The sequence below is a fragment of the Anolis carolinensis genome, chromosome 2 (assembly GCF_035594765.1).
Source record: "Anolis carolinensis isolate JA03-04 chromosome 2, rAnoCar3.1.pri, whole genome shotgun sequence".
Classification (NCBI taxonomy): Eukaryota; Metazoa; Chordata; class Lepidosauria; order Squamata; family Dactyloidae; genus Anolis; species Anolis carolinensis.
In genome coordinates, this window is record NC_085842.1 from 63630184 (window position 1) to 63645119 (window position 14936).

The following is a 14936-nucleotide window of genomic DNA, read 5'->3' on the forward strand; positions in this document are numbered from 1 at the left end:
AACCATTACACTATTCTGGTTCCCAGTATAGCCATAGTCCTTCCATTATTACTCAGTAATAGTAGAAAGAAATGGACAGTAGTCAATGCAGTTGTTTTAAGAACAAGATGTGCAACCAGTCTCAAGTCAGATGAACCACCAGCTAGCATTAGTATTTACAGATCTGCTACTGTAAATAGCTTTGTTGTTAACTGTCTTGAAGCCAACAACAACATGGTGATCGTATGAATGACAGACCTCCAAGTCACCCTGTCTTCAACAGCCCTTTTCAGGTCTTACAGGATTGGGTCTATGGCTTCCTTGGTGAAGTCTATCTACTTCTAGAAGAGGTCAGGCTTGATTTGTCCTAGGTTACATTCATTTTTTAGCTATCCTTAGTAACCATAGAATTATTCTCTAGTATCACATCTCAAGTGAGTTGATTTTCTTCCTATCAATATTCTTCACTGTCCAGTTTTCACAGCTATAAATAGAAATGGGAAATACAGTGGCAGGGAAAACCCTAACTTTAGTTAAATGATATATCTTTACAATTTCTAATCTTGTCTAATTTCATCATAGCTGCTTTGGACAAATAGTTATATCGGATAAAGTTCTTTATATTTAAAATGGGAATAATAACTTGATTTTCAGTGATATTGGGAGTTGAAAAATAAATAAATGGCAAAGCCCTTTGCAAATTATGAGTGTTATATAAATTCAAATGGTGGTATAATGTCATACAACTATTACAGAAATTCTACATGTACCAAGCTGCCCAGGTGACTGACAAAATGCATAATGTACCCCCAGCATCTTTAAGCACCTTAGTGAGAGAGTTTCTGAAACAATGTATGCTGCAGTAATAGCACTTGAAGCATGTTAATTTTAATAATCGTTATCAGAAAATAGCACTTTTATGGCACAATATTATGCCAGGGGATTTACAACAGACTGGATCATGCCATTTATAATTAAAGTTATTTTCATTTCTAATTTCATCTTAATTTCATTCCAATAAAAACTATGATAAATACTACATTGAAATATAAAAACCATTAATTCAGACAATTTCTTTGCATAAGGCTGTTACATTAGAGAACAATATTTCCATGTGAAGTATCGGGAACACCAGAAAAGGAAGATACGTCCCCTGACAAGAAATACTTTCCTCTTAGTCCCAGTGATGGCATCTTCTCAGTCACTCTTTCCAATTGTGTTTAGCAGGTCACATACATCAGGGCAGCTTCCCACTTTCCAACATGGGAGCACTTTAGCACCCACACAAGCCATCCTGGGTGCAAACACTGTAATGTTTTGTGGGATTTGGGGCTAACTATCTGAAAGAGATAACATGGGTACTGTTAACAGGAATTAGCTGAGGGATTTGTGCTGTGTCAGGAAGCTGATACAGTGGGCCTAGAGGGGAAAGAATTACAATGAGAGAGTCTGGAGAATTCCTCTTTCAGACACTACTGGGATTAACAATTCAGGATTGTCTGTGCCAATAAGTAACAGCCTGAGAAGCAACAGCAAAGAGCAAATATATAAAAACAGGAACATAACTCAGTTGTGTTGTATGTATCTTACACTGGATAAGGTTGCTAATACAATCCACACTATTACATTACTAAAAAAAGTTCTTGGACACCTCCATTTCAGACTTTGGAGAGAAGCTGCCACATAAGACACGGGAATTGTTAACCTTTAATTGCAATCTTCAGCCCTCTCCAGCTCAGATGGTACTGCCAGAGTTGATGGTAGCTCATATGGGACTCTGTGATAACAAAAACAGAAAGGGCATGAGCTTTTCCAAGCAAGGACATGATACAAGTATAATAAGCAAGTTCAGAAATTAGTCTTGGGCACTGGTGTGCACTCCTTTAGATCCAACATCATGCTTTTCTATTTGTCTGGCAAAAATCCCAAGGAAGCGGCAAATCGCTAAGAAATTAGACTGGGTGACAAGGTCCAAAAGAAAAGGGCATAGTTCCACCAGCTGACGTTAACTCTGTCAGTGGAACTGAGGGAAATTTCCTAACTCCCTTCCACATACTGCAGCCTTCGTACTCCGTCAAGGGCTTGAGTGTGAATGAATAATAAAATATCAATTGAGGAAATAGCATACAGAAGAGAAGGGAATTTTTCTAAGTTCAGCTGATATTAGGGAGGAAAGTTTTTAGTTTTCTCTCTTCTCAATGGATATTAAGGAAAAGGCATCGTTTTTTCTTCCTTTAGTGTCAAAACAAGAAATCTCCCCTCCCGCAGAGCTGTCCAAGTTGCATGGTTTTATGGTGTCAAAAACAACAAAAAGTATTATCCCGTTTCTTTGATTCTAAGATGCTCTTGTTTGTAGGGCGCACTAATTTCAGTACTGCAACAGAAAAAGTATTATTTATTGATATAAAAAAGCACCTGTGATTCTAAGATGCACCATTTTTAGAGATGTTTTTAAGGAGGGTTGTGTTTTCAAATTGAAGAAATACAGTACAGTAGAGTCTTGCTTATCCAACCTTCACTTATCCAACGTTCTGTATTATCCAACACAGTCTGCCTCCCACCCGGATCCACAGCTGTTTCTCTAGGCAGCAACGCACAGTGGGCCAACACACCCAACAACGTAAGTGCAGCCACATTACCAAACAAGTGGCAGACTTGTTGTAAAACAAGATGTTTTGGTGCTTAGTTTGTAAAATCATAACGTAATTTGACATTTAATAGGTTTTTCCTTAATCCCTCCTTATTATCCAACATTTTTGCTTATCCAAAGTTCTGCTGGCTTGTTTATATTGGATAAGTGAGAATCTACTGCATTTCTCTTCCTGCCAGTGTTTCCCAAGTGGCCAGAACATGATTTTGAACACATTTGAGAATTGTTGATTCCTTACCTAGCTGATGGTGCTGCACTATCCACCGAATTCAGCAGAACTACTAGCGTTAAATGCAATCCCTGACTTCTGTAGATTCCCATCAAATGAGCTTAGAAACAGCTGAACTGGATTCCCATTTTCCTGATGAGTGCTATCACTGAAATGATTGAGGGCCCTTCCAGATAGGCCCTACATTCCAGGATCTGATCCCAGGTTTTCTGCTTTAAAGTGGATTATATGAGTCCACACTGTCAGATAATCTGGGATAAACTGAATACCTGGGATCAGCTCCTGGGATATAGGGCCTGACTGGAGGGGCCCTAAGTGCAGGGAAGGTTCAAATAGGATTTTTTTCTCTTTGATAAACTTTGGCCCACTCTCAATGTAATTGTTTGAAAGTGCTTGTTCTCACCTGTCATCCTGCAGCAGAGATAATTCTTGGTTCACACAAGATATGCAAAGGATTAGCAATCAGGGAATATTTGCAAAGTGTTTTAAAAGCAAAGCAAACACCATATGTACTAATACGGTTATTCTTATTTATGTAGGGTCATGGGAGAGATCAGTTAGCAAGAGACCAACAGGAAGAAATCATGCTCCAACCCTATTTGCAATCCAAATGATTGTCAATAGCAGAGAGGTGGAAGTATAGTAAAGTCTCGCTTATCCAACCTCCATTTATCCAACGTTCTGTATTATCCAACACAGTCTGCCTTTTAGTAGTTATTGTTTTTGTAGTCAATGTTTTCAATACATTGCAATGTTTTGGTGCTAAATTAGTAAATACAGTAATTGATACATAATGTTAACATGTATTGAACTGCTTTTTCTGTCAATTAGTTGTAAAACATGATGTTTTGGTGCTTAATTTGTAAAATCATATTGTAATTTGATGTTTAATAGGTTTTTCCTTAATCCCTCCTTATTATCCAACATTTTCGCTTATCCCATGTTCTGCTGGCCCGTTTATGTTGGATAAGTGAGACTCTACTGTATATAATTTGTATCCAGAAGAATTTTGCCCTTCGCCCTAACAGTAGCTCTGGATTTCTCAAATGAGGTTCCTCTCCCTCTGTAGTTCAATAATGCCATTTTGACTTCCCTGACACAGAAGGCAGCTGAAATCCAAATACCACAGACTTGATTTTATTATATTTAAATAACAATGGCTGCTTAGCATAAATAAATTGCATTTCCCTTCATTTACAAGAGAATTTAACAAAAAGAAAAATGGGCCATAATTTGCATTAAATGTTTTAGCTGTTTCCTAACCCCAAATTACACAAATACACACACCTCAGCCACTACTTATGCAAATAAACATATTGAAATACTAAGTAACCACCCACTCTTAATTTTATTCAGGTGTTGCTGATCTCCATTGAATTAGAGTGCTAGGTTAAGTGTCCAATATACATATTCATGATCTTGGGAGATTTATCAACAAGTTTTGTGTGGTTTTTAAACATTTTACGTCCCCTCCCATGATTCTAATTTTGAAAAACTATGTTGCCATTTTTTGTTATTTTTGTCCTTCTACAGATGGAGCACGAGTTCTGTTTCCTCTGTACAGGAAATTTTAACCAATTTGATTGACTGATTTCAAACTTCCTACACTACTTCTTGTTATAAATATAATTAAGAAAAACAAATATGGTGCTTGTAATGTGCTCTCCACTTGAGCATAAAGGAGCCCCAGGGCATGATATAATTCAGTGTGGGAATGTGATGCATAGGGGAAAGCATACCACCCTTCCCATGGGCATTTGGTCCAAATGGAAATTCTTTAACTGAATTTACCTTTTAAAAAATAGAACAAAAGAGCCATTGACAGAACTTGCAATATTACATGACCATTTCTCAAAGGAACTGCATAACCTTCAGACAAGTTTCCAGAACATTGCCTTAGGTGGTAAGGTAAAGCTAAAGGTTTTCCCCTTACATTAAGTCTAGTCATGTCCAACTCTGGGGGTTGGTGCTCATCTCCATTTCTAAACCAAAGAGCTGGCGTTGTCCGTAGACACCTCCAAGCTCATGTGGCCAGCATAACTGCATGGAGAGCCATTACCTTCCCGCCGGAGCAGTACCTATTGATCTACTCACATTTGCATGTTTTCAAACTGCTAGGTTGGCAGAAGCTGGGGCTAACAGCAGGAGCTCACCCTGCTGCCCGGATTTGAACTGCCAACCTTTCGGTCAGCAAGTTCAGCAGCTCAGCAGTTTAACCCATTGCGCACCAGGGGCTTCTGTCTTAGGTGGCTTTTCTCAAAAATTCATGGTAGGTGTATACATATTCTTCTTCTTGCTACATTAACCTTTTGTATATATTAAGCTGCAGTCATATATATCTAATGGCCAGTGCACAGTTTTGCCTCTCATATGATTTCTCAACCTTTGGCAGAGGACTTTATCACACAAGGTTAATACAGCAAGATTGCAATTTTATAATAGTATCTGTGGCCATTCATTAACGCAAAATGTCATGATTCTCCTGCCACTGGTGTACATTCCAATTGTTATTCTGGTGCACTTTTTCTTTAACAGGAAAAACCTAACAATAGCTCTTAATATTTCTGTTTGCCCACTACTGCCCTAGGTGTGATAGGTTTCTCCTGCAGCAGTTCTGATATTATAACATCCATGTGGGCATGACTTTTCTTCTCTTCCCTTCCCTATTCCCAAGTTGCATTAGTTTAGTCAACTTCTGGCAAACAGATGAAGAGGATCTCATGATACAATTGAAAATTATATCCCCTTGTGCTCCATTTACCAGTGTGTACACACATATACACACATACAGAATTTGAGAGTATACACAGCAACAGCCCAAGACCCATAATTGTGCAATACCAAAGGAAAATTTAAAAGGCGCATGTGCTGGGAGGCACAAACATGGTTTGGAGGGCATGGCCAATGATGTGGAACACTGATCACAAGAACTTTCACAACAAAAGCAGAAATGCAGTCCTATTGCAGAAGGATGTAAGAAAGAAACAATACCAGTATATTTCCATTTGCATTAAGTACACTAAAGACCCTGGTGTGATATAACCCTATGCATTATTACCTGAATTGTGAATTCATATTCCTGATCTAAAGCAAATATACGTCGTTGTTCTCTCCTTTAGTGAATCATCCATATTTATGATAAACTATTAGCTTACTCATATAGTTATGCTACCATGTGTTCAAAGTCATGAACATGTGTCAACTAGCCCTGTGATTTGGCACAGAGCAAGCCTAGCTCTAACATCCACACATTCTAGATTTGGAGTCATTCACATCCTGCCTGTGTTTGTCACCCTTGCTTGCAAATGAGAAAGAATAGCTTTACACCAGCTCCAAGGTGTAAGTTGTGTCATGATCCTATGGCTCTTGGGATATAGTAAATGGCATAATATGAGTTGCCCAGAGATGCCTAAAATAGTACAGGCTGGGTATCCCTTTACTGAAATACTTAGGACCAGAAGTGCTTTGGATTCCAGTTTATTATGGATTTTGTAATGCCTGTATTTGCATTTATATACATAATGAGATATCTTTGAGATGGAATCAAAGTCTAAACATGAAATTCATTTATGTTTCATATAAACCTCAAACACATAGCCTAAAGGTAATTCTACACCTATGGTAGCATTTTTGGTAATTACAGCAATATTTTTCATAATTTTGTGCATGAAGTAAGGTTTATGTACATTGAACCCAGCCACTCATGTGGATAATTTCAGATTTGGGTGTATTTTGGGATTCTAGATAAGGAATGCTTCATCTGTATATCCACATAGTTCCATGCATGTTGAGAGTTTTTAGTTATTATAAGACTAAGAGCCACAATATTTCCTCTAAATAACAATTTCAACCTGTTGTCATCCTCGTTTCTAGATGGTTCCATTCATTGCAGCTGCCTTAGAGTTGACAAGTATATTCAGTGCTTATGTGGATAGAATGTTTAATTACTGACCCAATCAGCCTGTGATTTACCAATTAATTACAGAATCTCCATTCTTCTCCTCCTCCCCCCATTACTCGCCTCCTCCTTTTTCAGAGGCACACCAGATAACACTACACAATGGGAACTAGCAATTGTTTCTTAAAATAAACAATCCAGAGGTCTGTCACTGTCATACATCAGAGACAGAAGTCATCCACCGACACAGAGCCAGAGAGATAAGCCATGGTGTTTGATGTAGGGCGCTTAGCAGACAGGCATGTGGTAACTCTTTTTGCATCTGGACAATTAATCACAAATGCTTCTTTTAACTTCCAACAATCCATCGCCCTCCTTTTCTGTTTCCTAAAAAGACCATGGGAGTTAACAAGAACATTTAAGATTAATTGCTGAATTTAGCCCACCCTAACCAGTGTGAAATAATTGTGGCTTGAACCCTGGACTAGGACTCTGGAGACTAGGGTTCATATACCTGCTGGTCCATGGTGACTTATTGAGTCACCTTCAACAAGCCACGGTCACTGTGACTCAGAGGAAGGCAAAGGCAAATCCATTCTGAAGAAATCTTGCCAAGATTTCCAAGGGATATGTATGTGAGAGAGTGAATGAGAAAGAGAGAGAGACCAAATCACTTATTGCCTGTCAAAGGAGGGCATTTCTGTAGAACAAAAGAGCAGGTTATAGCTGGATAGGTAGGGAACTTGGAAATATATAGGTGTGATGGTCTGAGCATTGGACTATTACTCTGCAGACTATAGTTCAGTTTTCTGCTTGGCCATGGAAACCCACTGGGTGAGTTTGAGCACAAGACGCACACACTCAGCTTCAGAAAGCCCCATGAGAGATTTGCCTGACAACTGCCGTAAGTCGGAAATGACTTGAAGACACTCAGCCACAACAACATATTAGGGGTGGGAGATTATTTTGGCATCAGGAGTTACATTTCCTCTTGAAATACCATGTGGCAACTGAATGAAGTCAGTGCCGGATCTGCTCCTAAAGTCCACCCCTCAGATCCACAGATCTCAGGTCACAAATTGCTTTCTACAGTACTTAACTTGAGAAAACCCACCTCGATATCTCCTTGCTGATTGGAAAGAAGAGTTGGGATTCCCAGTTCAGCCCTCTAGCAAGCGGCCTGTTCTGTGGCCCAGAGATAGAGGAAATGGGTGGGAATAAGGGTGGGATTATTTTGTGAGATCAGTTAGCAAATTCAATAGGAAGTACAGGCTGGAGCCCTCGGTGGCACAGTGGGTTAAACCGCTGAGGTGATTAACTTGCTGACCAAAAGGTCGGTGGTTCAAACCCGGGGAGCAGGGTGAGTTCCTGCTATTAGCCCCAGCTTCTGCCAACCTAGCAGTTCGAAAACATGGAGCCCCTGGTGGAGTAGTGGGTTAAAGCCTTGTGACTTGAAGGTTGGGTTGCTAACCTGAAGGCTGCCAGGTTTGAATCCCACCCTGGGAGAGCGCAGATGAGCTCCCTCTATCAGCTCCAGCTCCATAGGGGGACATGAGAGAAGCCTCCCACAAGGATGGTAAAACATCAAAACATCCGGGCATCCCCTGGGCAACGTCCTTGCAGACGGCCAATTCTCTCACACCAGAAGCAACTCAGGTTGCTCCTGACACGAAAAAAACAAAACAAAAAAAACATGCAAATGTGAGTAGATCAATAGGTACTGCTCTGGCAGGAAGAACGGCGCTTCATGCAGTCGTGCCGGCCACATGACCTAGGAGATGTCTAAGGACAACGCTGGCTCTTCAGCTTAGAAACAGAGATAAGCACCAACTCCCAGAATCGGACACAACTAGACTTAATGTCAGGGAAAAACCTTTATCTTTTTACAGGCTGCTTGAGAGTGAAGCTCCACCTAGATGTGTCTGCCATCATTATTTCTAAGAATGCATCTAGGAAATAAAGACGATGGCATGTGCAGCCAGTAAACCCACCCTATAATTTGGAAGAGGTAAAAGGAAAAGGAAGGACATTGCAGAGACAGTGGGAAGAATAATGTGCTGGGAGAAGACTGAATGACTCCATCTTCCCCTGATATGTAGGTTATCAATTGCTGTTTTCCTTTCCTTCCCGCCATATTAGGAGCTCCAGGAGGTAGGGAAGAGGGAATGGATTCCCATTTCTTTCTTTAATTAAAAGGAAAGTGCCATTCACATCATGCCTCCTCATTAGATGGTGGGAAGGTGACAAGAAGCCCTTTTCCCTCTCTTCCCTCCACCCACATGTCCCATTTTCTCTCTCTTTGGGGCGGGGCGTGATGTGGGGTTGTGATCAATGAAGGGAGCATGAGGGGAGGATGGGCAGCATTGCTAGGGATAGAACAAGCGGGCATCTGTCCACTGTCCCTCCAGCCTCAGGCAGAGGTCTTTCCTGTCACCGTGTATGAGTGTGTGCCTTCATGTTTGCTGACTTATGAAAATCCTAGGAAGTTCATAGGATTTCTTAGGCACTGAATTTTCTGAGGTGGATTTGCCATTTTCTTCCTCTGAAACATAACCTGCAACATCTGATATTTATAGACGATCTCCTCATCCAAATACTAACCAGGTCTGAAACTGCTTAACTTTTAAGATCAGACAGCATCTGGTGCTTTTGGGGTATTGAGATCTTCTTTTACCTTGTACCTGATACTTTTATCTGATCCTTTTAAATGGAGAAGGCAGCTTCTTAGATTAAGTGGGGAAATATATCTCCTCCAAACAATGGTGTTGGAGCCCCCAGTGGAGCAGCATGTTAAAGCACTGACCGAAAGGTTGCAGGTTCAAATCCGGGAAGCGGAGTGAGCACCTGCTGTTAGCCCCAGCTTCTGCCTAGCTAGCAGTTCAAAAACATGCAAATGTAAATAAATCAATACGTACCACTCCGGCTGGAAGGTAATGGCGCTCCATGCAGTCATCCCGGCCACATGACCTTGGAGGTGTCTACGGACAACGCCGGCTCTTAGGCTTAGAAATGGAGATGAGCACCAACCCCCAGAGTCCGACATGACTGGACTTAATGTCAGGGGAAACCTTTACCTTTACTAACCAACGGTGTTGCCTGCTGCAGCCAATATGAAGTCTACTTCCACAACTAGCTGCGTCCAGTGTCTGCTGTGACCATGCCTCTTGGTCCCCTCCCTATCCTGTGATTATATGTGGCAAAATCTCCTTATCAATATGGCAATCTCTGTTCTAAAAGATACTTCTGTTTCAGGGCTGTCCACAATATGATATCTGCATAGAACTCTTTTTATTTCTGAACAAGAGAAACAAAACTGCTCTATTGTCACTTTATTCCTATCTTTCTGTGACATCTGCTTCATAGATACAACCATTACTGCCTCACTATATATACTACTAGTAGCCAGTGAATACCAGATTTTTACCATATGCTTCCAGTATTTGACCTATTTGACCGGTAAAATATAAGTTTTCTACATTGACAATAATACTTAATTTTTAAAAATAATATTTTTGCAGTAGGGAAATGTACCCATCACTGATAAATATTCTAAAATCGATCTTAAATGAGTTACTTATGAAAATAACTTTTTACTGCATAGTGCTCTCTACTCTGTGTCCCCTCTTGTTTCACATAAAACCAAATCTGTCCATTTTCATTTGACAAAAATTGGAGGGTATATAATTGTGAAGCTTTGATCTGGCAATTCTAAGCAGAATTATTTGCCAGTGACAGCACATTAACGTTCAGCAATTACCAATTTCTGGGATAAGGGCTACATTTCGGGTGTCAGAAATGGAGATAACTTGGAAACAGCTCTGGAAAGCAGGCAGTAGATTCTAGGCAGACACTAGATTCAAGCAATGTTGTCAGTGCCTGGCAGTAAAAGACTGCGGCAAAGAGAAAGACACACACACACTCTCTCTCTCTCTCTTCCAGGAAATTGCCTGGCACCATGCAGTGCTGACGTCTGCCTGTGATGTTGTAAAATGCAGTGTTTTGACATCACTACAGGATCACAGCAAAGAATTCATTGAGGCTGGAAGAGCTGAAATGAATGGGAAACGGCTTGAGTGAGGAGATTGTCAAGTAGCTGGGTTTACTTAAAAACATGGAATGGAACAGAGCTGAAATAATGCAGATGGTTAAGTCTGAAGAATCACCGAGGAAGTAGACTGCCTACACAAACTCATGTCATAGCTTAATATGGCTCTTTATCCCTTTTGATCCCATAGACTGTGGGCAGCTTTGTGCATGGTAAAGTCTGTGACTTCATCTATTTATTGCACATGGATCTGAAGTTTCTTCATTATCGTTTCATGTATGTGGCTCCCAAGGCCCTTCCACACAGCCATATAACCCAGAATATCAAGGCAGAATAACCCACAATACATGCTTTGAACTGGGTTATCTGAGTCCACATTGCCATATATCCCAGTTTAAAGCAGATAAGGTGGGTTTTATTCAGCTGTGTGGAAGGGACCCCAGTCTCCCGATCCAGTGAGCATAAGAGGCTCCAGAGCAACCACTACAAAACTTATCTCCATTAGTGGAGACAGTGTTTTGGTAACACAAGTTCATGTAAATAAATGTTTCAGACATAGAAGGAGACAAGCACTCAGGTGGACAGATAATGTTATTCTGTAGGACAGCATGGAAACACAAAAATACACAGTACTTGGAAGTCTCCAGGGCTTTTTTTCTCTTTCTCCAACCTACCAGAATCCTGTTAATGTCATATACTAGCAGTTGCCCCATTTCCAAGGCTCTGTAGGCATGGCAAAGGAAAGTAGACAAAGCCAGCATCTTGTGAGTGACATTTGGAGCTATTATGCACAAAATGTGTTTTTTATTGAACATTGTGCAAAGGCTGTGGCCACCTGATGGGGTCCTATATGTGGAATACATATTGACGAACCTCTTTTAGGAGGTACATGAGCTGCAGTGGGCCTCTGTTCATTCTTCAGTAAGACTTGAGTCTCTACTGTGTAGTGTGGAGTCCCAAAGACAGAACACATACTGATGTGCATCACATTTCTGCACTGCATTGTGCCATATCCATACATCAGTGAGCCATATACTTTGTGTTACAGTAGTATCCAGTATAAGGACTACATAATGTAAAGCAAGATTTATTTATCGTGTTATAAGCGAACCAAGGGTACAAGTTGTAATGTATTTGAAAACACAAAGTTAAAAAAACTTATCATTATACTAAATGTCTTTTGACCACTTGGAGTGTCTCTAGTGTTGCTATAAGAAGGTCCCCCGTTGTGCTTGTAGTAGGTGGTCTGTGGTTTGCTCTTCTCCACACTCGCATGTCGTAGACTCCACTTTGTGGACTCATTTCTTAAGGTTGGCTCTGCATCTTGTGACACCAGAGCACAGTCTGTTCAGTGCCTTCCAGGTTGCCCAAGATGTAAGCAAGATGGAATTGCTTGTGTTTATTTATACCATCCACCACATCCTGGTGAGGTAGGATTTCAGCAAAAACCTGCCTACTCCAAGCAACCTGTTTCCTCAATGCCTTACTTCCTACAAGCTACTGTTCCTGTGGTCTTTTTTTCCCCTTTTGCCATCAATGTTGATATGGTTATGCTGGCATAGTGCCAGCCAACATCACATCACACAATCACATTCTTCCCTGTCTCTTCTGATGCACATAAAACCTTTATTCACACATTTCCCTATATTACAATGGACCCTCAATATCTGCTGTGGTTTGGCTCCAAGATCCCCGATGGATACCAAAATTCATGGATGCTCAACGATTTAGTAAAATGGTATGCCTCATATAAATTGGCAGAATTAAGGTTTGCTTCTTGGAATTTGTCAAGCTGTGTATGGTTGATTCTATGGATGCAGAATCCATGGATATGGAAGGCTGACTCTATTTACTCTTATTCAGGAAATATTAGCTATCTGGGTGGCACTAAGCATGCATTTTCAGTTAGCCCTAGAAGCACAGGCTGATCAAGATATGGTATCTTCTTCAGTTAAAAGACATACCACAGTAGCATTCCCATTAACAGCATGGTGTTATATAAATTCAGAGACATAGGTCTCATTCAAAGAAGGATGTCCTAATTTAAAGATAATCTTGAGCAGGGCTGGGCTGTGGCGCAGCTGGTTAGTAGCCCGCTATAATAAATCACTACTGAATGAGAGATCATAAGTTCGAAGCCAGCGCAGGTCGGATTAAGCCCCTGACCATTAATAGCCTAGCTTGCTGGTGACCTATGCAGCTCAAAAGACCATTGCATCTGTCAAGTAGCTGAAAATTTAGTAGAAAATTTATATACCGCTTTATGTAGGGAGGCTAATTTAACTAATCTATGACACCATAAAACCTTCCAGCTGTGTGCAGAAGAATGAGGAAGTACTCCATCAAGGACTTGGTGTCACAAGTGGACGGTGAAGAGGTAGCTCCCCCTGTGGCTGGAATTGAGCAACCCTCAGGAAGCCAGAAGCTGGAAAATATTATATTGCCTCTGTGTCTGTCTATATATGTCATGTGTCTAATGGCATTGAATGTTTGCCATGTATATGTAAATTGTGATCTGCCCTGAGTCCCCTTCAGGGTGAGATGAGTGGAATATAAATACTGTAAATAAAATAAATAAACTTTTCTTCCTCCTCCCAGGTATTGCAGAAATAAACCAGAGCTTTCAATAAATGCTACAATCCCTATCATGGGGAAAAATAAAAGGGACCAAGGAATATATTTGTCCCAGGGCTTTTCAGTCTGTTTATGGCTGGCTAATTAGACCCAGCTATGATAAATTACTCCTACACCACAAAGAACTAACTGACATTGGAATATATTGTAGGTGTAATCTCAAATCTACAAAAGTCAAGTGGGATTAATAAGTGTAAATTACATATAAAGAACAAGAGAAATTCTACTTCAGGGAAATAAAAAAATGCCACCTAGTATTTTTAGACCCCTAACTTTCTTCTAAAAGTTCCTAATAATGTACTTACTTACTTATTGATGAACTGGCTTTGCACAATTTACCCACTTTTCAATCTGATGGCTTCCAGTGTACCTAATATTCACTTGACAATAAAAATGTTAATTAAAAATAATGAAAAAATAATAAAGCTCCAGATCAGCAATGACCCAAGATAAAGAGCAACATGTTAAAATGCCTGGAAAAACAGGAAAGTTTTGACCTGGTGCTGAAACGACAAGAAATTTAACTCCACGTGAAACTTTTCTGAGGCGGCATTTCTATGGTTAGTATGACATAACAGAAAAGGCTCTGTCTCAGGTCACCACCCAGCCCTCCTCCAAAGCTAGGAAGACTTGCAAAGAGCCTTTGAAGATGATCTCAGCAGGAAAGCAAGTGCACTGGAGAAATGCAGAATTAGTACTTAATTGCTTCACCTGCTGTTTATATTGGTTTATATTGTTGCTTTTTCCTTACTTCACTAGTAATGGTCTTTTAAAATTAATTATATCGACAGTCAACAGTAATACAATAGCTCTAATGCCCCTTCATTTCAAATAACCCCACCTTTCCTGTGTTCCTCCTCCAAAATATAATATACTTTAAACATATAGTTCTGCATTTTCAGTATCTTCAGTAGCATATTATAATAATAGCATTTATCTACTTGTTAATTCAAAATTTCACTTGTTCTCCGGGTGGTTTAAATTTGCCAATATTCTGACACATATAACTAACAAATGCGAATGGTAAACCATCTAAATGCCATAATTGATAAGGTAAGATTTTGCCATATAAATAAATGAAGACTGCATGAGGCCCTAGAGAGAACTCACACTGAAGGCTGGCAGTATACAATAAAAACAGAATATAATACAGTGCACAGTTTCACCGACATGCATCTGACAAAATATGTCCTCTTTAGGAATTTTCTAGGTCCTCCTTCTATGGTATTCTTTTGCCAGTTTCTATACTGCAACCTGTAGTAACCCTGGTGGCACAGCATGTTAAACCGCTGAGCTGCTGAACTTGCTGACTGAAAGATTGGTGGGTTGAATCTGGGGAGCGGGGTGAGCTCTTGCTGTTAGCCCCAGCTTCAGCCAACCTAGCAGTTCATAAACATGCAAATGTGAGTAGATCAATAAGTACTGCTCCGGTGGGAAAGTAATGGTGCCACATGATCTTGGAGGCATCTACGTCAGCCACATGAGCTTGGAGGCGTCTGCA

The 14936-nt window shown here is 40.3% G+C and overlaps 1 protein-coding gene across 1 annotated transcript in view; it reads right to left on the bottom strand.

The window, feature by feature from the left end:
• Nucleotides 1–845: 845 nt before the first annotated feature.
• Nucleotides 846–14936, bottom strand: part of chchd6 (coiled-coil-helix-coiled-coil-helix domain containing 6) — a 407145-nt gene continuing 393054 nt past the window's right edge. The window contains exon 9 of the mRNA XM_062969815.1: nt 846–1756. Within this exon, the coding sequence (XP_062825885.1) occupies nt 1745–1756 (12 nt within the window). The 3' untranslated portion in view covers nt 846–1744. The remainder of the gene's footprint in view (nt 1757–14936) is intronic.